The sequence below is a fragment of the Cricetulus griseus genome, chromosome 2 (genome assembly GCF_003668045.3).
Source record: "Cricetulus griseus strain 17A/GY chromosome 2, alternate assembly CriGri-PICRH-1.0, whole genome shotgun sequence".
NCBI classification, from domain to species: Eukaryota; Metazoa; Chordata; class Mammalia; order Rodentia; family Cricetidae; genus Cricetulus; species Cricetulus griseus.
This window is the reverse complement of record NC_048595.1, coordinates 437,200,889-437,221,774: the sequence shown is the minus strand read 5'-3', so window position 1 is coordinate 437,221,774 and position 20,886 is coordinate 437,200,889. Positions and strand designations below refer to the sequence as shown.

Sequence of the window (20,886 nt, the reverse complement as noted above, 5' to 3'; positions counted from 1 at the left end):
TGAGGGGTGGGGTGGGGTGGGGTGGTATACCAGCCAGATGAGGAGGAAGTTAGACTTACTAGGTAACAAGCTACATGGAAAAACATAGATTAATATATATGTGTAATTTAAGTTTTTTTTAAAGGTTTGTTTATTATGTATACAGTGTTCTGCCTACATGAATCCCTACAGGCCAGAATTGGGCACCAGATCTCATTACGGATGGTTGTGAGCCACCATATGGTTGCTAGGAATTGAACTCAGGACCTCTGGAAGAGCAGCCACTGCTCTTAACCACTGAGCCATCTCTTCAGCCCTGTAATTTAAGTTTTAAGAGCTAGTGGGAGTAAGCCTACGCTAAGGCCAAGCTCTCATAATTAATAAGAAGTCTCCAAGTCATTATTTGAGAGCCAATGGTCCAAAGAAAGTCAAGCTACATGCCTAGAGTGACCCTACATATATATATTTTTTAAAAATCAAGCAATCAAAAGAAATAAACATACTTGTACTGAGAATAGGTAGCTTAATTGTCATTTGTGTGGTCCTTTAGCCTCATAGACTGAAAAGGAAATGAACTCTGTGGTGTTGGGGATCTTTCTGTTAGTGAAACACCTTCGATATTAAACCAAAACAAATTTTTCACTTCTAAATGTTTTTTTCTTTTGGGATAGAATTTCATACTATAGACAAGGCAGGCTTTTGTACAAGACAATCCTCCTACCTCGGCCCTTTGAAGGCTGTGATCACAGGCATGCACCTGATGGGGGAAGTCCTTCTGTGTATGTGTTTGTCTTATTGGTTGATAAATAAAGCACTGTTGGCCAATAGGAAAGCAAGATAGGTGGGTTTAGGAGTCGAGGAGGATTCTGGGAAATGTAGTAGAGACAGCAATTGCCATGTGATCACTGGCAAGAGAGGGCGCATAAGGCCAGTGTCCTCAATAAGATAAGTTTTTATAAAATATATGGATTAATGGTAATGGTTGATTATTAAGACTGAGCTAGCAGATGAGAAATCCTAATCATTGGCCAGCAGCATTGCACTTAATATAAGTCTCTGTGTGATATTTTGGGGGTCCTAACATTTTGGGGGAAGCAGGCGGCTGGCAGAAAGATTTATCGTTACATGCACCACTGTGTCTGGCATCTCAGACTTCTTGCTTATGCAACTTTATTACAGGAAGATGTGGGAAACTAGACTTTCCAAGTACCAGAAACTGAGGGAAGAGTAACCCAGTGGAAAGACGAGATGCAGGCAGAGAGGGATGCTTACCTTGAAAGTGGTCCTGTGATTGTGGAAGATGAGTCTCATGTCTTGCACAAACCCTTCCACATGGGAGTAATCTCTCTCTCTCAGCTTTTTCTTGATCAAGTCCAACCACATAGGTTTCTTTACACCCATAGGTGTCTCTCTAAACTGGTAACAGAAATAGCAATTCTTAGAGAGTGACTAGTAAGACTCAGCATTTCCCTTCCACAGGACCCCAGAAAGCAAAGCTGAAAAAAAAAAAAGAGCCTGTGGTCCTGGGGGGTTGATCACAATCCCACAGGTGCCCCTCACAGTCCCATGACATCATGGCACCAGGGATGGGGTCACCACCAATACTCACATAATAGTAATATGGAATCTTGGAAAAAAAGGAGCTCTCAGAACAGCAATAGATGCTCAATAGGACAAACTCACACTTCTGCAAGAAAAAGGAGTCTCAGTCAAGTGACTTAGAAAGGCAGAGTCCATACACATGCCCAGGAGGAAGGAACTACTCAAACCCATCTGGAAGTTTCCCCAACTCGAGTGTCTCTTGGTTACAGACTTTAGTTTTTATGTCAATGGGTTATGTGTGACAACAGCATGGTGGAGTGTGACTTGGAGGAGCAGGCTCCCTTTGAGCGCTATTCTGGCTCCAAAACCATTTGGCTCTTCCAGGGGACAGGAGAAAGTATGGGGTTCATAGGAACTCACCAGCTGTTCCTGGGCAACCATCTGCCTCTGCAGTACCTCAGATTCTGGAAGACTCTGTTGGCTTTCTAAGGACTGTATCCTACAGAAGATGCAACTCCACGGTGTTCTGAAAGGTTGGATGTGGGGTGAGCAGAGGCAAGACTTGAAAACAGCCACAATTCTATGCCTGCTTCTGTGCTTTAAGGAATGGCTGATAGTCTCATCTGGGGGAGAGGTTCCCAGGCTCTGAGGGAGCCCATGTAGGATCTGAAGCTACCAAAACTCCCATCAGGGTCATAGCAGGAGCGAGTCCTTGGAGAAAGTGGGATTTATGGTGAGAGTTGGGATCCACATCTCCCAACAAAGATTTCTGGGAGCAGAGAGGCCAGGCTATCAGGTCTGTACACAGAAAATGGTCTTCCACAAACTCTGGGAACCTTGGACCTCTATTGGTTCACTACAACCAGTGAAATGTATAAAGCACTCATATTTCCTTCTTTCATGAATAAGTACATAAGAGAAAAACCTGGCATATGCCACTCTCACCAGAAACGCTGGTGAACAAATTTGAAGAAAAGGCAGTAGTAGTGTATAGGTAAAGGGCCCAGCCTTTGTATCAGGAGAGAAGCCTCCCCTAACTTACTGACAACATCTTGAACCAGCTCTCTGCATCTTCCTGTCTGGTGTCTGTTATTAAGAGCTCTTGCTCATCCTCCATTGAGACACAAGCTAACAATCTCCATGGGTAACGTGTCTGACAAGGAAAAGGTGTCTAGGAGGAAACAGAGCAGGGACCACATCTCACTCACATCTCAGCCTCCACTGTTGGGATGTGGCACTCCTCATGGAAGGCTCTGGAGCAAGTATCACAGCAGAAGAGTATTCCTACATCCTGGCACACCTCACATTCATCTGAGTTCTGCATCTACAAAGTGGAAGATTTACATCACTGGGAGAAGAGACCTCACAGAGCCACCACTGTGGCAATCCCCAAGCTGTGGCCTTTATATGAATCTGCAGGCACATGGATGATTCTTCCTGGGATATTAAGAAATAGCATGGAATGCAAATTGCAGAATAAGACTTTGTGCCCTTCAGCGATGTTTGAGAGAAGAATGCCATGAACCAGTCCCAAAACAATCTTCCCTGTAAAACCAAAGATCCTGACACAGAAAGATTAGCAATAAAACAAGATTTTATGTAATCTGACTAATTTTTCTATCATATAGATTAAATGAATTTCTGAAATAAAATATTAAGCTCATTTGCCTGTATAGCAATGACATCAGCTTATCATAGAGAGATGTACCAGGAATTCAATCTTATGGAATAAACTAAGAGAAAACTGTAATTGAGCCATGAACAAGTCATGAATTGATGGGTCTGAAGAAGAGTTTTTGGATACTGGGTTCTGTACCTAGAGAGCCTTGAGCCTGTGATGGTGCCTCTGAGAAGACAGGGTATGAGTACAAATGAACAGCCAAGTGGGTACAAAAGAAGCAAAGACTCCGTGGCTGTTGGAATCTTTTTTTTTGTTTTTTGTTTTTGTTTTTTTGTTTGTTTTGTTTTTTGAGACAGGGTTTCTTTGTATAGCTTTGGAGCCTATCCTGGCAATCACTCTGGAGACCAGGCTGGCCACAAACTCACAGAGATCGGCCTGCCTCTGCCTCCCGAGTGCTGGCATTAAAGGCGTGTGCCACCTACGCCCGGCTTGTTGGAATCTTGTATTAGATTCCACATGACCAAAGAAAATGGGCATGTGAGACATGGAGTCACCAAGGTCTGTAGTCATGGTCATTGTAACCATCCAGGATTAAAGACTGGGATGGTTTTAATTGTAAACTTGAAATAATCTAGAATCACCTGAGAAAAGAACCTCTGAGAATGTCTATTAGAGATTATGTTAATTATAGTTCGACCCATTCACAGTGGGTTCCTGGAGTGTGTGAGTGGAGAAATGGTGGTGATCATAAACACACACACATTAACTCATTGCTCTATGCTCTTGATGGTGGACGTGATGTGACCACATGCTTTATGTTCCTCCTACCTCGACACCCCTGCAAGGATGGACTGGAAGCTAGAACTGTGAGCCTGTTAAGCCCATCCTCTCTCTCTCTCTCTCTCTCTCTCTCTCTCTCTCTCTCTCTCTCTCTCTCTTTTCCCCGAGACAGGGTTTCTCTGTACTGCTTTGGAGATTGTCCTGGAACTCACTCTGTAGACCAGGGTGGCCTTGAACTCACAGAGATCCACCTGCCTCTGCCTCCTGGGTGCTGGGATTAAAGCCATGCGCCACCAATGCCCGGCTAAACCCATCCTCTCTTAAGCTGCATCTACCAGGGTATTTTTATCACAGCCACAGGAAAGGAAACTGAAACAGAGACCAAAGCTCTGACATCATTTTCTGGAAGCCCAAAAGAGATCTCTGTTCTATGAAAGAGAAAAATCCCCCTAAGTCAACAGAGATTCTTACCAGGCCTAACACAGAGTTCCTTTAGTCGAATTTAGTCTTCATCTGGAGAAGTTCAATTCTGACAATGTTTGTGCCTTGTTGCTCTAGAGTAAGGTCTATTTATTAAAACCAATAGACATTATAGAGCAATGGGGAAGAGATCAATACACATCCACTGTACGGTATACAAACACATGTATGTTCAGGATGCATAAGTGGTATATGACTGAACCGCTGCTGTGTGGGAAGAGTGGCGTAACACCAGCATTAAGGCTCAATTTCATATACTGCTTGGATATATAGAAAAGTTGGCAGGCGGGCTGGAGAGATGGCTCAGAGGTTAAGAGCACTGACTGCTCTTCCAGAGGTCCTGAGTTCAATTCCCAGCAACCACATGGTAGCTCACAACCATTTGTAATGAGATCTGGTGCCCTCTTCTGGTGTGCAAGCATGCATGCAGATAACTGTATACATAATAAATAAATAAAAGAAAAAGAAAAAAAAAAAAGAAAAGTTGGCAGGCTTAAGTGGGGTGCACGGATTAAGGCATCCCACTCAGGAGACTAATACACCAAACTCATGAGTTTGAAGACAGCTTGAAACCTCGGTACCAAAACCAAATAACCGAGAGGGCCTAAAGTAGTCTGTAAGTTCTCTGCACCACTTTGTTCCTATGGGTGAAGCCCCACAACTAACAACCCCTATCATCCTTGATTGGCAGGTTCAAATGTGTTCCTCACAACCTCACAACCCTTGGGATGTTGGTGGGGTTTTCCTACTATCAGTGTTAACACAGGAACCCGAAACTGTAGCCTCTATACAGGAAAACATGCATTACTGGAGCCACCTTCAGAAAGAATGGTGACCGGTGGAGAACTGGGTGGTGACCCTATGTCAGCACAGAGAACACCTGAGTCAAACATGATGGTACATTCCAGGAATCTAGGCACTGGAAACTTGAGACAGGAAGACAGAAAGTTCAAGGCCTTCAATGGCTACATAGTGATTTTGAGGTCATTTTGGTCTACATGAGACTCTGTCTCAAAAACATTAAGAAGGGAAGAGAAGGAGGGAAAGGAGGAGGGATGGTGTGAAAGAAAGAACTCCCATGTAGTCCATGAGCTGTTGGGAAAAGTCTACCTTCTCATGACCATCTGAGGGACAGACATGAGACTTGCCTGAGGACTGCCCCTCCACTGAGTGAGTGGTGGGAAGAAGAAAAGTACACAGGTGATATGGTCAAACATTCTGTGCGCTCTGCCATCTCTGCCTTCAGGAGAAGCCTAGCCTGTGGCATCATTCTTGGTGGTTTTGCTCTATTACCTAAGCTGCTGGACCACTTTCCTTCCTGTGTCCTTCTCCTTGTCCTCCAGACACAAAGAACGGAGTTCCTCTGGTTTTCATCCTTGGCCACGTTCTGTCCATATGATCAGAGTAACTCTCCAGTGGCAGGTTTCCCTTTGTGTCCTCAGCTCAGGGTATATCATCACTTCTCTGCACCCCTACGTGTCCTAATGCTCATCAATGTCTCCTTAGGGCTCCCTAGATACACCTCAAACTCATCCTGTTAAACTATAGTCCTACTGTAGCCTGCTTTATTTTGCACTTACTTTCTATAGAATGTGCTTCATACATCACAAGCCTAGGGGTCCATCTGGCTTCTATGTTCTCTCTCATTTCCCAAAGGCATTCAATTCTTTGTCCTTTGAATACTAATTTTTAAGTTTATTTAAAATTTTGCTGTGTTTAGCAAGATCTACAAAATACAAGGATGCTGGTGATCACAGAACATTGACAGGATAGGAAGGAGTAGGAGGTTGATATGGCTATTATGGGTTGTTAACTTGACTATCTGGGATGAACTACACTCCAAAATTGGAGGGCACATCTGTGATCTGGATTTTTTTTTTTTTTTAAGGAAAGCAAACTTCTTTATTGTACACAGTACAGAATATAATGCAACTCGGCAGGTTGTACACAGCCCTGTACAGGGGGAAGTATTTCAAATCAACTGGCAGGCTAAAGCCTTTCTGCACTGTAGATTTTCCACACTCTGGAAAAGAAGCAAATGAATGATTCTGATCTTGAGGCAGGAAGACATCATGCCTTTGATCAGGATTTTGATCCAGAATGACACATGCTTTTAATCCAGATCTTGAGGCAGGAAGATACATCTTTAATCTGGGTCACACCTTCTTCTGGAAGCCTATATAAGGACAATGGAAGAAGGAAGGGTTCATTCATTCTTCTTTGCCTGCTTGCCCCATCCTTGCCAGCACATCTATTCCTTCACTGGCACTGGATTCTAGTATATACAGAAGACCAGCTGAGACACCCATCCTCATGGAACTGAGAAACTACTAGATTCTTGGACTTTCTATTCACAGCTAGCCCTTGTTGGATTAGTTGGACTGCAGTCTGTCATTCCAATAAAGTCCCTTTATGTGTAGGTAGATGATAGATAGATAGACAGATGATTTGTAGATAGAAAGATGATAGATAATTTGTAGATGATGTAGATAGATAGATAGATAGATAGATAGATAGATAGATAGATAGATAGATAGATTTCTTCCATAAGTTCTGTGACTCTAAAGAACCCCACACTTTGATACCAGCCTGGTTCTAGAGAAACAGAAGTATAAGGATGTATCTTTTAAGTATCTGGAATAGGCTTTTAAATTCACCAGTACCTTCAGGTACTGAATCCTCTCCAGACACTCCATATCTTGGGAGTTCAGAGAGCACTGAAAGTCCATAGTGTGAACTACATTACAGACTTAAAAATATAAATGCCTGCTGGGCTGTGGTAGTGCACGCCTTTAATCCCAGCACTTGGGAGGCAGAGGTAGGCTGATCTCTGTGAGTTCAAGGCCATCCTGGTCTACAAGAGCTAGTTCCAGGAAAACCTCCAAAGCCACAGAGAAATCCTGTCTTGAACCACCCCCCATATATATATATGCAAATGCCTTTGATTATCTTCACTAATCAACTGTGGATGGCAGAAGATTTGGTGAGCCTATGTATGAAACTTTTGACAGTTTGAGGGTAAGGAAAAGCATATTGCAGGGAGGTTGCTCTTTGCATATCTGGATAAACTGATCAAAAGATAGTAATGAGCTCCATGGTAAAATTAACCAACTTCACAATACAGTGAAGGACAACAGTGAACTTAAAATTGACCGGCTATAGATGTAAATAAACAGTGTAAAGGTTTCTAAGTGTGCCCTGGAAGAGAGTTTTCTCTCCAGCAGCCACAGAGTTGTGGACAATCAAAATGAAAAGCTCATTATAAAGTTGCCGAAACTACAGGAAAAGTTCAGGTCTCAGCCTCAGGCCATCAGCAGTTAAAGTAAGGGCATTAATTGCTAAAGAATGGGATCCTATAGCCTGGGGTGGGGATGTGTGGGACCCCACTGAATCTGAGAACTTTGAACCCTCAGATTCTCAAGGGTTTATCTAGCCTGAGGAAGTAGAACCCTCAGTCCCGCCCCTTTCCCATCACCCTTTTCACCTTTCCCTGAAGAAATGAAGCCTTCAGTGTCTGGCAAACCAGCAGTGACTTTCTCTGAAGGAAATGCCAGACAATACAATGCTGATGTCCCTCAAGGCCCACCAATAGACGCCTCTAGACCCATGATCAGAATCAAGGCCAAGCAGGCTCCTAGAGGGAAGATAGAGAGTGTAGTCCATGAAGAAGTGCACTACTCTACTAAGGACCTTAATGAGTCTGCTAATTCATTCAAGCAAAGGTCCAGGGAGTATGTGTGGGAATGGAATTTGAGGGCGTGGGATAATGGTAGAAGGAACATAAAACTAGATCTGGCTGAGTTTTTTGATAGGGCCCCCCTGAATGGAGATTCTACCTTAATATGGAAGCTCACACAGTTTAAAAAAAAAAAAGGTGTCAAAAGTTTGAATGGTTGGCTGAAGCATCTATTAAAAGATGGTGTACTGAAAAGGAGTTGGAGATGCCTGATATCGCTTGGCTTAGTGTTGATGAGGGCATTTTAAGGCTCAGGGAGATTGCAATGCTGGAGTGAGTGTGCTGTGTAAAACCTGATCCTCCACGATGGGAAGACCCAGAAGACTTGCCTCTCATGAGTCCTATAAGGTGCAAAATCATGAGAGGGGCTCCAGCACATTTGAAAAGTTATGTTGTCGCCTTTTTCCTTGTGCCAGATCTTAGGGTTGGAGATGCTGCTGCTTAATTGGAGGAATTAAATGCAATGGGTTTAATTGGGCCAGTGTACAGCATTGAATCAACATAGACTATCACCAGGTGACCATGGCTATTTTAATGGGCAGTGTAGACAAAACAATGTTCACAACGGCCTAACCTGTAATGGTCAGCACAGGCAAGGTGAATTTTATAGTGACATGACTCCTATGGACCTTTGGTACCGGCTAATCAAGCATGGTGTTTCCAGATAAGAAACCTACAGCTTTTCTGTTTGATGTATAAGCAGAAAAAATTCTCAAACAAATAAAAGAAAGGCTACATTGGATCGTGGCAAAAGGTAATCCCAGCTAGTGAATGAATCAGTGTCCAGATGAGCCAATTGGCAGACCCAGACCCCTTGAATGAAAGGATAGCCAGGTTCCCTTGAGGAAGAACCCTGATATGACACCTAAAAGTTTACAGTTAACCTTTCTCCAGTTCTTCCTCAGAGGGACCTATGGCCTTTTACAAGGGCAACTATACACTGGGGGGAAGGACAATCAGACTTTCCCGGTCCATTGGATAATGGTTCTGAACTGATACTAATTCTGGGAGATCACAAGAAACATTGTGGCCCTCCAGTAAAAGTAGGGGTTTAAGGAGGCCAGGTGATTAATGGAGTTTCGGCTGGTATCAGATTCACAGTAGGCCCGATAGGTCCCCCAACTCATCCTGTGGTTATTTCTCAGGCTCCAGATGTATGACTGGGATAGGTATACTTAGAAGTTGGCAGAGTTATCACATTGGTTCCCTGTATGGGGTGACGGTTATTATGGTTGGAAAGGCAAAATGGGAGCCTTTAAAGTTGTCTCTGCCAAAGAAAATAGTGCATCAAAAACAATACTGCATCCCTGGAGGAACTGCAGAAATTGGTGCCACCATCACGGACTTGAAAGGTGCAGGGGTGGTGGTTCCCACCACATCTTCCTTCTATCTGACCAGAATACAGATGGATCCCGTAGAATGACAGTTGACTATCGAAAAATCAGTCAGGTAGTAACTGCAGCTGCTGTACCAGATATAGTGGAACACGGTCTGCAGCTACTGATTTAGCAGACGCCTTCTTCTCAGTGCCTGTCCATAAGGACCACCAGAAGCTATTTGCTTTCCATTGGTAAGGCCAGTACTACATCTTTACAGTTTTGCCTCAGGGATGCATTAACTCTCCTGCCCTCTGTCATAACTTAAATAGAAGGAATCTTGATTGTCTGTCTCTTCCACAAAATATTATACTGGTGCACTATATTAATAACTTTATGGTGAATGGACCAAGTGAGCAGGAGGTAGCAACCACTTTGAACTCCCTGGTAACATACGAGTGTCAGAGGATGGGAAATAAATCCAGCCAAAATTCAAGGACCTTCTCCCTCAATGAAATTCTTAGGAACCCAGTGGTGTGGGGAATGCAGAGATACTCCTTCTAAGGTGAAGGATAAGTTATTGAACCTGGTCTCTCCCACCACCAAGAAAGAAGCCCAATGTTTAATGGATCTTTTTGGCTTCTGGAGACAGCACATTCTTCACTTAGGTGTGTTACTCTCTCCTATATACCAAGTGACTTGGGAAGATGCTAGGTTTGTGTGGGGCCTGAAACAGGAGAACGGTCTTCATCAGGTCCTGGATGCTGTGCAGGCTGCTCTGCCACTTGGGCCATATGTATGATCTAGCAGGCCTTATGGTACTTGATGTGGCAGTGGCAGATAGGGATGCTATTTGGGGTCTTTGGCTGGCCCTATAGATGGATCACAGAGGATCCTTTGGGATTTTGGAGTAGGGTTCTACCATCATCTGCAGACAACTATTCTCTTTTTGAGAGACAGCTCTTGGCCTGCTATTAGACATTCATGGAAACTGAACATTTGACAATAGGCCACCAAGTTACCATGAGACCTGAACTGCCCATCATGAGCTAAGTGTTATTGGACCCATCAAGTCATAAAGTATAGCATGCACAGCAGCAATGTATTATCAAATTGAAATAGCATATGCGTGATTAGGTCTGAGCAAGTCCCGAAGACACAAGCAAGTTACATAAAGAAGTTGCCCAACATATACCCAAAGGATGCACATTCATACAACAAGGACATATGTTCAACTACGTTCATAGCAGCATTGTTTGTAATAGTCAGAACGTGGAAGCAACCTAGATGCCCCCCAACCAAAGAATGGATGGAGAAAATGGGGTACATTTAAACAAAGGAGTACTACTTATCAGAAAAAAAAAAAAAAAAAAAAAAAAACAACGAAGTCTTGAAATTCACAGGCAAATGGATAGAACTGGAAGAAACCATCCTGAGTGAGGTAACCCAGTCGCAGAAAGAAAATCATGGCATGCACTCACTCATATAAAGATTTTAGAAGTAGAGCAAAGGAATCTACACCGCCAGAGATACTAGGAAACAAGGAGAACCCTAAGAGAAAAATGCATGGTCCCCCAAAGAAGGGGAAAGGGACAAGAACTCCTGAGAAAATTGGGAGCACTGGGGGGGGGTGATGTAGGAAAAAGAGAAGGGGAGGAGAGGAGGGGGGAGGAGAACAAGAGGGATCAGAAAGACTGAATCAGGGGAGGAATAAAGGAGAGCAAGAAAAGAGATGACTTAATAGAGGGAGCCATTATAGGTTTAAAGAGAAATCTGGCACTAAGAACATGTTCAGAGATCCACAAAGATGACCCCAACTAAGAATCTAGGCAGTAGTGGAGAGGCCACCTTTGATGTCCTTCCCCTATAATGAGATTGATGACTACCTTAATTACCATCCTAGAGCCTTCATCCAGTAGCTGATGGAAGCAAAGCAGGTACCCACAACTAAGCACTGAGCCATACTCCTGGAATCCAGTTGTAGAGAGAAAGGAGGGATGAGTAAAGGAGTCAAGACAGTGCTGGAGAAACCTACAGGACCAGCTGACCTTACCTAATGAGAGCACATGGACCCCAGTCATAAAGCCGGGGAACCAACATTGGACCAGACCAAGCCCTCTGAATGTGGGCAGTCTATGGGTCCTCTAACAGTGGAACCAGTATTTATCCCTAGTGCACAAATGGACTTTAGAAGCCCATTCCCTATGGTATAATACTATTCTGCCCAAGATACATGGAGGAGGACCTAGGCCCTCCCCCAAATGATGTGACAGACTTTGATGATCCCTCATGGAAAGCCTCACTGTCCTTGGGGAGTGGGTAGGGGGTGGATTGGGGGGGTAGGTAGGGGACATGGAAGGATGGGAGGGAGAGGGAACAGGGGGATTGATATGTAAAATGATTGTAAATTATTAAATAAAAAAAGTAGAAAAAAAAAAGGAAGTTGCCAAAATACCTATGGTTTCTACTCCTGTTACAATGCTGTCTGCTGCCAAGCGTGCACCTGAAACCTCATGGGGTGTCCCCATGATTGGTTGACTGGGGAAGACAGGACTAGGGCCTGGTTTCCTGATGGTTCTGCACATTATACAGGCACCACCCGGAAGTGGACAGCTACAGCATTATAACTCCTTTCTGGGACAACCCTGAAAGATACTGGTGAAGGAAAATCTTCACAGTGGGCAGGACTTCCGGCAGTGTACATTACAGTTTGTTTGGAAGGAGAAGTGGCCAAATGTGCAGTTATTCACTGATTCATGGGCTGTAGCCAGTGGATTGGATGGATGGTCAGGGACTAGGAAAGAACACGAATGGAAAACTGGTGAGAAAGACATCTGGGGAAGAAGTGTGTGGCTAGATCGCTCCAAACGGGCAAAGGCTGGAAGACACTTGTGTCCATGTCAATGTTCATCGAAAGCTGACTTCAGCTGAGGAGGAGTTCAGTCGTCAAATAGATAGGATAACTCCCTCTATGGACAGTCAGCCTCTTCCCCAGCCATGCCTGTCATTGCCCAATGGGCACATGAACAAAGCAGCCATGGTGACAGAGATGGGGGTTATGCATGGGCTCAACAACAGGGGCTTCCACTCACCAAGGCTGACCTTGCTACAGCTGCTGCTGAGTGCCAGGCCTGCCAACAGCAGAGACCAACACTGAGCCCCAGATGAGGCACCATTCCCTGGTGGCAGGTTGACTACATTGAATCACTTCTTTCATGGAAGGGACAATGCATTGTCATTCCTGGAGGAGATACTTATTCTGACGAATGCTTCTGCCCAAAGCACCATCCATGCTAGCGTGCCTGATCCACAGACATGGTATTCCACACAGCATTGCTTCTGACCAGGGAATCCACTTCACAGCCAGAGACATGTGGCAGTAAGGCCCACTGGTCGTACCATCTTCCCCACCATCCTGAAGACGCTGGTCTGACAGAAAGATGGGTTGGCCTTTCAAAGACACAGTCACAGTGCCAATTAGGTGGCAGAAGCATGGAGTGCTGGGGCTGGGGTCTCCAGAAGGCAGTATTATGTTCTGAATCAGCATCTAATATATGGTACTGTTTCTCCCATAGCCAGGATCCCCAAGTCAAGGGATGGAAAAGGAAATAGTTCCACTCACTGTCACCCCTAGTGACCCACGAGGGAGGTTTTTGCTTCCTGTTCCCACAACCCTAAGTTCTGCTGGTCTAGACATTTTGGTTCCAGAGTGGTGGAGTGCCCTGCCAGGAGCCACAGCAAACATTCCATTGAACTGAAAACTCGGACTTTGCCTGGATGCTTTGGGCTACAAATGCCCTTAAACCAACAGACTAAGAAAGGTAAGAGGGGTGATTGATCCAGATTACCAAGGGGAAATCGGATTGCCTTTCCACAATGGAGATAAGAAAGATTATGTCTGGAGATCTTTTTGGTTTTTCGAGACAGGGTTTCTCTGTGTAGCTTTGGAGCCTGTCCTGGCACTCGCTCTGGAGACCAGGCTGGCCTCGAACTCACAGAGATCCGCCTGCCTCTGCTTTGAGATTGCTGGGATTAAAGGCGTGCGCCACCAACACCCAGCAATGTCTGGAGATCTTTTAGGACGTCTCTTGGTGCTACTGTGCCCTGTGGTTAAAGTTTCCCTGAGGGAAACTACAGCTGCTGAATCCAGACAGGATGACAAAGGTCACAGACCCATCGGAATGAAGGTATGGGGCACTTTGCTAGGACAAGAACTAAGATCTGTTGGGGTGCTTGCCTAGGGTGGAAGAGATAGAGAGTGGGTAGTAGAGGAAGGTAATTCTAAAGATCAGCCAGGGCCACGTGACCAGTTGCAGAAATGAGGATTATAACGGACATGAGTGTTTCTGCTGTATTTGTTAAGAATGTGTTTGTACAGTATTTGTGTTTTCTCTCAATTTCCTTATCATGTGTTCTAACAACAATTAAAAGAATACTGATAAGATGTCCCCCGAGGGACACTGCCACCTCTTCTAAATTTAAAATTCATTTGTGGTTGCATGGGGGATAGTTATACCATGTTATGTGTAATTATGACCTAGAAAAATATATAATGCGTTTGCAATTGGACATGGCATAGTTATATTATATTTGGGCATTACTATGACCTGGTTGTTGTTTTTATTTGGAAATTAATCATGGCATAAGGAAATAAGATTGTGTGTCCAGTTGACAAGGAGTGGATTGTCGTGGCTATTCTTGTTGTTAACTTACTTGACTATGTCTGGAATGAACTACAATCCAGGAATGAAGGGCACACCTGTGATCCAGGTCTTGAGGCAAGAAGACAACATGTCTTTAGACCCGGATCTTGAGGTGAGAAGACACACCTGTAATCTGGGCCACGCCTTCTGCTGGAAGCCTATATAGGGGCAATGGAAGAAGCAAGGATTTGTTCCTTGCCTGCTTGCCCTTGCCTTGCCAGCACATCCATTCCTTCACTGGCATTGGAGCCTGCTTTTTGAGATTCCAGCATATACAAAAGACCAGCTGAGACCCCCAGCCTCGTGGGACTGAGCAACTACTAGATTCTTGGGTTTTCCATTCACAGCAAGCCTTGGTTGGGTTAGTTGGATTGCAGTCCATAAGTCATTGCAATAAATTTCATATATATATACATATATATATGAAACTTATTCATATGTATTTTATTAAACATATGAAATTTATTCACGTATATATGGAGGGAGAGAGAGAGAGAGAGAGAGAGAGAGAGAGAGAGAGAGAGAGAGAGAACTTCTATAAGTTCTGTGACTCTAAAGAACCCTGACTAATACAGATGGTTTGCATATATCTGAGAACCAGCCAATGTGACCAAGGGAAAACACCCTGTGAATTGCACCCTGTGATGGTTTTAGTCCTAATCATAAGTGCCCCTGACAGCTCTGTTGAGACTGGCCCTCAGGGTTTCCATGAGAACCCATTCAAACTGCAAGAAATTTTCTGCAGGATGAGGAGAGGTCTACACCTAGAACTTGCACAGGAGACCTGACCTGCTCCTCCTGGGCTCTACCCCCACTTGGGATGCATGCTGGGATGTTCTATTTTACAGATGCTGTCTCCTCTTGTATTTGTTCATAACCTTCATCCAGGGCCAGCCATGCCAACTGCCATGTCAGTGTCTGTCCCAGGGACCCCAGAGATCTAGAGTTCTGTCTCCCACCCTCATCTTTAGGGTAAAAGAGAACATGAGAACATATGGAGAAATGTGTGGTAGGACTCCAAACCCAAACTGGTCCCCCCTCCCTTGGGTTGGGGACAAATCTGGTAACCTTTGCTTATCACCCAGAGGAGCACATCCAAACTGACAGTGAGCCCCTTCAAGGGAGAGACAGCCATGACATAGGCAATGAACCAAGGAGAGGGCGAGGCCTTTTCAGAATTGTAGCTAGGAGTCAGTACTTACACATGCATTAGCTGGGGAACTGTACAGATTCTGTGTGTTCTTCTGAAAGAAAATTTAAATGACAATATTAAATGTAAGATTTGAATATGTTATTCATTTAAGTAAGTAGATGATAGTTGTTTAATTTTTGTTTTAGCACCACCAGCATTATTGTTGTTTTTGAGCTAGGTCTCAGGGATCCTGGGCTGGTCTTAGACTCACTATATAACCAAGGCTGGACTTGAGCTTCTGATCTTTGTGTTTCTAGGTATGGAACAGGGAGTGCTGGGATTCCGAGGATGTGCCATCATCCCTGGCTAAAATTAGTTTTATTAACGAGAGTAGGAATAGCTCACATGCTTCAAGTTCCCATCTATCAAATTAAGACCTAATGCTCATCACCCAGAGGAACATAACCAAAGTGACAGTGAGCCCCTTCAAGGGAGAGGCAGCCATGCCATAGGCAATGCACCAAGCAATGCTCCTAGCAAAATCCAAGGAGTTATGTCAGCCACATAAAGCTACCACCTAATGTCTCACAAGGGCTTTCCATCATGACCACTCAAATGTGTTTCTCAATCTCATTTTCACCTCAGCCTTTAGAAGCCATGGCCTCACATACCTGTAGGGGGTCCCCAGGAACCCTCACTGGACAGAGAGAACTCACTCTTGAATTCTTTGATTGAAAATATTGGCTTAATTCATTCTATCTAGAGGGTTTCTCTTAAAATATCTACTTTTTTCATACATATTTTTATGAACCTGTGCATCTCTACAGAGAGAGGTAGGTCATCAGACTACTGTTGGATCCAAAGGAAGTTCCACTCCCTGGCTTTCGGTCCCCGGGAAGCCTTTGTGGACTCATACAAAGAGACAGGGTCTGGTTTCTACAGGCTGGTTGAAGCAGTTCTATCTGCCCTCAAACATTAATGGCTCTCAGCCATTCTCCTTCAGTTTGCAGCCCAGGGTGTATCAGCATGACCACCAACCAGCACTGCACCTCAGAGTAGCAGAAGTGAGAATGAAGCCGTGGCATACCAATCATATCCCAGAACTCATAGGGCTCAAAGAAGTCTGGGTGACCTAGAGAGGAAATCCATCACCTTCTGAAGCAATCCTGGGGCCATACCTTTGAAAATTAAATGTAACTCACTGCACCCAGGGCTGCAGCTCATCCTCTTAATGGCCTTCCACCCTCTATTCACAACTCAAGGCTGGCTGCACATTTAGAAGTGACAATGGACTTCACATTGCTTTTGCACGTCCATCAGAATGATCTTGTCACCCTTCCTTTCTGGGACCCAGGCAGTCTCAGCTCTTAACTCCAGTCCAAGACCTACTAGTGCTGGAGACAAGCATGACCTGGGCTACAATCACCTAAGAGAGGGGACTGTCCACTGACCACTGTTCCAGAATCTCCTACTTCACACTATTTGTTATTCTTTAATGGGACAGTGACTTTGACACGGTCCTTGACATCCCTCGGGGTACTGTTCCTGGCTTATCTACAGTCCTTGGATGTTCTGTGTACACTTGGTAACTGTGAATTACACAGATGAGTAAATATGGCTTTGCTTAGAAAGAGAAACCAGGTATCTCAATGCAGACGCCAGCATACAGAAATGATGGCTCTGGTGACCATACCAGATGGTCTGACACATGCCAGTCATCACCAGGAAGCTTTAATGGTCCTGCATGAGCTGGGAATCTGCCATGTGATGCTGACAGTGACATGGAAGTTCCCAGAATCCATGGCTCTGAGCACATGAAGAGGCCCTGAGAGACTCATGAAAGTGGAAATGGACCTGGGCTTCTGTTTCTCTGGGAATTCTGTTCTTAGAAACAGAGACTCAAAATAAGAGGCAAGTGTCTCCTGTGCTATGAAGCATTGCACCCAGGAATAAGGATGGTTGTGTGGGTTGGACATTTCTATTTCACTTGAGTGATCCAGTACAAGATACTGGATTTGGGGGAAGGTAGAGGCAATGGGCTTTAAGTATTCATTGACCAGGTTGTGTGGTAGTTTCCTTCTAGGAAACTGAGTGGATGAAATGTCCCAGTGGCTTAGAGTTCAAACCAGCCAGACAATAATGCAAATAAAAAATAATACACAGGCCTGAAGTCCAAATTCTCAGTAGCCATGAAGCCCAGTATCCAGTGACATGTAACCCAATGAAGTTTGTGTTGGTGGCTCTTTATCATCTCCAACTCAAAGGAGTCAACACTGAAGGCAGACCTAGCCTTATAAAACAGTAGCATGAGTGAGAACACAGGCTGAAAACAAGAAAAGGAAAAAGTAGAGGAAGGAATGAGAAGTGACTTGAAGTATGTCAACCCAACTGAGACACCACAAAATAAGAGGGTGTGTGCATAAAATCACATGTTGAGAACTCACCTTTTTTCTCTTGCCATATTTTCGTGGACAATTAGGTAGAAAGTCTTTCTGCAAGACAGAAGGACCCAAGTATGTAGTTATCTGTATCTCAGTGGTGTGAGTCTGGCATTGCCAGCCTCCTCCAGAAGTTCTGCCTGGTCAGATCCACGTTGTCTGACTCCAATTCCCTCTCATCACCTACAACTTAGAGACTCCGGCCTGTGGAAGCTGGAAAGACCTCCTTACATCCCTTTTCCTTAGTCCAGAGAAATTGCCCTCACTATCACTATCACTGATTAAACCATTACATGCTCTCTGCTGCCACCTGACACACTTCAGCTTGACTTTCTGTATCAGGACACACTTGTTGCATTGTTGCATGCATCTAGGGTGTCACATACTCTGATGAATTTGAAGCACAGAGACAGAAAACCTGGTTGTGTGTGGGGGGGATAGAGGAAAAAACTCATGGAAAAAGCATCTCTCTCTCTCTCTCTCTCTCTCTCTCTCTCTCTCTCTCTCTCTCTCTGTGTGTGTGTGTGTGTGTGTGTGTGTGTGTGTGTGTGTGTGTGTGTGTGTGTGTCTCTCCAGGGTTTCTCTGTGTAGCCCTGGATATTCTACTTGCACTAGAGCAGGCTGGTCTCAAACTCAGAGACAACTGCCTCTCTGCATCAGCATTGCTTGGATTAAAAACATGCACCACAACCACCAGCACACAGAACCACTCTCAAACAGTTTAAGAAGGGTCTCTGGGAGCTGAGGGGCCAGGACATTCAGGAAGAGGTGAGATATCTGAGCTAAAAATAATAGGATAAATACTGGCTTTCTGGATAGAGAGATGATGAAATCATGTCTAGGGCAGTCTGTTTCTAATAACATTGTGGATGTGTCCTGGTTAGTTTGGCTGTCAGCTTGACATACCAAGAAGAGCAAATGTCAGTTGAAGAACTGTCTATCTCAGATAACCTATAGGCATGTATATGGGGGCATTTTATTGGTTGTGAATTGATATAAAAAATTCAAGCCCACTTGAGCATTGCCATCCCTGTTTAGGTGGGCCTAAGCTGATAAGAAAGGCAGGTGAACATGAGCCAAGGAGCAAGTAAGAAGGCACTGTTCTTCTGTGGTTTCTGCTTCAGCTCCTGCCTCCATGTTTCTACCTTGTGTTTTTGTCTTGGCTTCCTTCCATAATGGGCTGCAGCCTGTAAGCCAAACACACCCTTTCCTTCACCAAGTTGCTTTTGGCCATGGTGTTGTGTTTATCATGGCAGCACAGGAAGCACAGGAGAAGAGGTCTGAGACTAGCTTAGAGCTTCTTCAGCTTACTTGAAGCCTTGGCTTCTATCCCTGCACACCAGATGATAATGATGATGATGATGATATATCAACTGCCATTTCCTTGGTCTTTCTTTCTTTTTTGTGGTATTTTGAAACAGGGTCTCTCTATGTAGACCTGGTTGTCTTGGAACTTGCTATTTAAATCAGGCTAGCTTCAAAATCACAGAAATCCTCCTGCCTCCACCTCCCAGGTGCTGAGATTAAAGGCTTCCACCACCAGACATAGACTTCAGCTGCAATTTCTTTCTTTTTTTTTTTTTAATTTGTTTTTTGAGACAGAGACCAGGCTGGCTTCAAACTCAGAGAGATCTACCTACCTCTGCCTCTGAGTGCTGGGATTAAAGGCGTGAGCCACCAAAGCCCGTCCTCAAGTGCAATATCTAACCTCAAGGACATCACCGAGTCCTTGTCCACATTATAAATCTGAAGTAATTAGGGTGGCATTAAATCCCTGCACAAACAACATAAATTGATGGCTTATGCCTTACACACAACTCCTCCCCCACACCCACACAACTGCCTTTGGTGCAGCTGCTTGCATGTGCTCTCTCTAGATTCTCTTTCACTTGTCTGACAGTCAACTCTTCCTTTGGCTCAATGCAGAAATCTCTCTGCAAGAACACCAACCCTGAATGACCATTTCCTCCTCAGAGGTTCTCTATCTATCATTTGCCAATGCCACCACCTCCCAGCAACGAGGCTGTGGATGTGGGCTGCCTCTCTCCTAAGTGACAGGTAACCATCATTGACTTCAGGGCTTCCCAGTATCTTCCCAGTACCTATTTGATTTGTAAACAGTGCAAGAAGCACTAACACGCCCCCCTCCACTGCAATACCTGGATCAGCGATTTCAGGGGCCAATTGTAGCAGCGCAGACTCAATTTCCAGTTCTTAGATCTTCCAAAGCCTCCCAAGATTTCAAATTCAATGGGTGTGTACCAGTCCCCATCTTCACTCTGTATGGACTTCACAGATATCCCTGTAAGAACACAGTAGGCTAATTGTGAGTCTGCTTTGTCTCTAGTGGTTTCCCACCACACTGGAGCTGGAGCCACTTAAACTGTGCTCAAAGTCAATAGCAGAAGAGTTCTGTCTCCTCTCTGGCTTCAGAAGTCCCAGCTCAGCCCTGGAGTTCCCTAAAGCGCTTTGCTGAAACCAGGCGTGTTTATTTGATTTCCAAGCATGATGAATATGGCAATCGCCACCAACAGAAACCTTTCAAAAACTACTTCAGAGTCACCTAGAAAAGGACAAGCTAGTGACTGTCTGCACAGTGTGAGCCAATTTCAACCTGACGTTGACTCTCAGACTGGAGAACAACCAGAGTCTCAGGAGGCCCCAGGCAAGGTGGAGGTTGGGTCCTGAACTTAGAACTGAGGCTGCAGCTGGCTGCTGCAGCTGGAGAGTCCTGTGACATCATTGTCTACCCAAGTGAATGAGACTGTTGAACAGATGCTTGACCATTGCTACAGTATGGTTTTTTCAGGGGTGAAAATAACATGTTAGGATCCCTTCCTGTCTTCAAGCCACACACCTCCAATTCTTTAAGTAATTCCATTATTGCTTGTGATTTTTTTTTTTATTTAGCAGTTGTAAATTAAAAACCATGAAACCCACCTTGCTTGAATTTTTCCTTGTGTAACACTCCCTTCACAGTACCACATGTCACAGGAAGCAAGGCAGCACTGAAGTCTGCATTTTGTGTTCTGGGCTTTCTTGGACCTGAAAAAGAAGATTTCTTCTGTCTCACTTTGGAGGTCCACATGCCCCTCCGCTGTCTTGTAATCATTCCTTTAACATTAGGGACATTTTGCTCCTCAGATCTATAGCTTCTAA

At 44.5% G+C, this 20,886-nt stretch overlaps 1 protein-coding gene across 1 annotated transcript in view; it reads right to left on the bottom strand.

Moving 5' to 3' along the window:
- Nucleotides 1-20,886, bottom strand: part of LOC100751314 (nuclear body protein SP140-like protein) — a 50,103-nt gene that overhangs the window by 2,447 nt on the left and 26,770 nt on the right. Inside the window, exons 11-18 of the mRNA XM_027397426.2 lie at nucleotides 20,668-20,772; nucleotides 19,887-20,029; nucleotides 17,734-17,781; nucleotides 15,360-15,401; nucleotides 2,730-2,845; nucleotides 1,942-2,047; nucleotides 1,589-1,666; nucleotides 1,252-1,395 (exon numbers count right to left, since the gene is read on the bottom strand). Coding sequence (XP_027253227.1) covers nucleotides 1,252-1,395; nucleotides 1,589-1,666; nucleotides 1,942-2,047; nucleotides 2,730-2,845; nucleotides 15,360-15,401; nucleotides 17,734-17,781; nucleotides 19,887-20,029; nucleotides 20,668-20,772 — 782 coding nt within the window. The remainder of the gene's footprint in view (nucleotides 1-1,251; nucleotides 1,396-1,588; nucleotides 1,667-1,941; nucleotides 2,048-2,729; nucleotides 2,846-15,359; nucleotides 15,402-17,733; nucleotides 17,782-19,886; nucleotides 20,030-20,667; nucleotides 20,773-20,886) is intronic.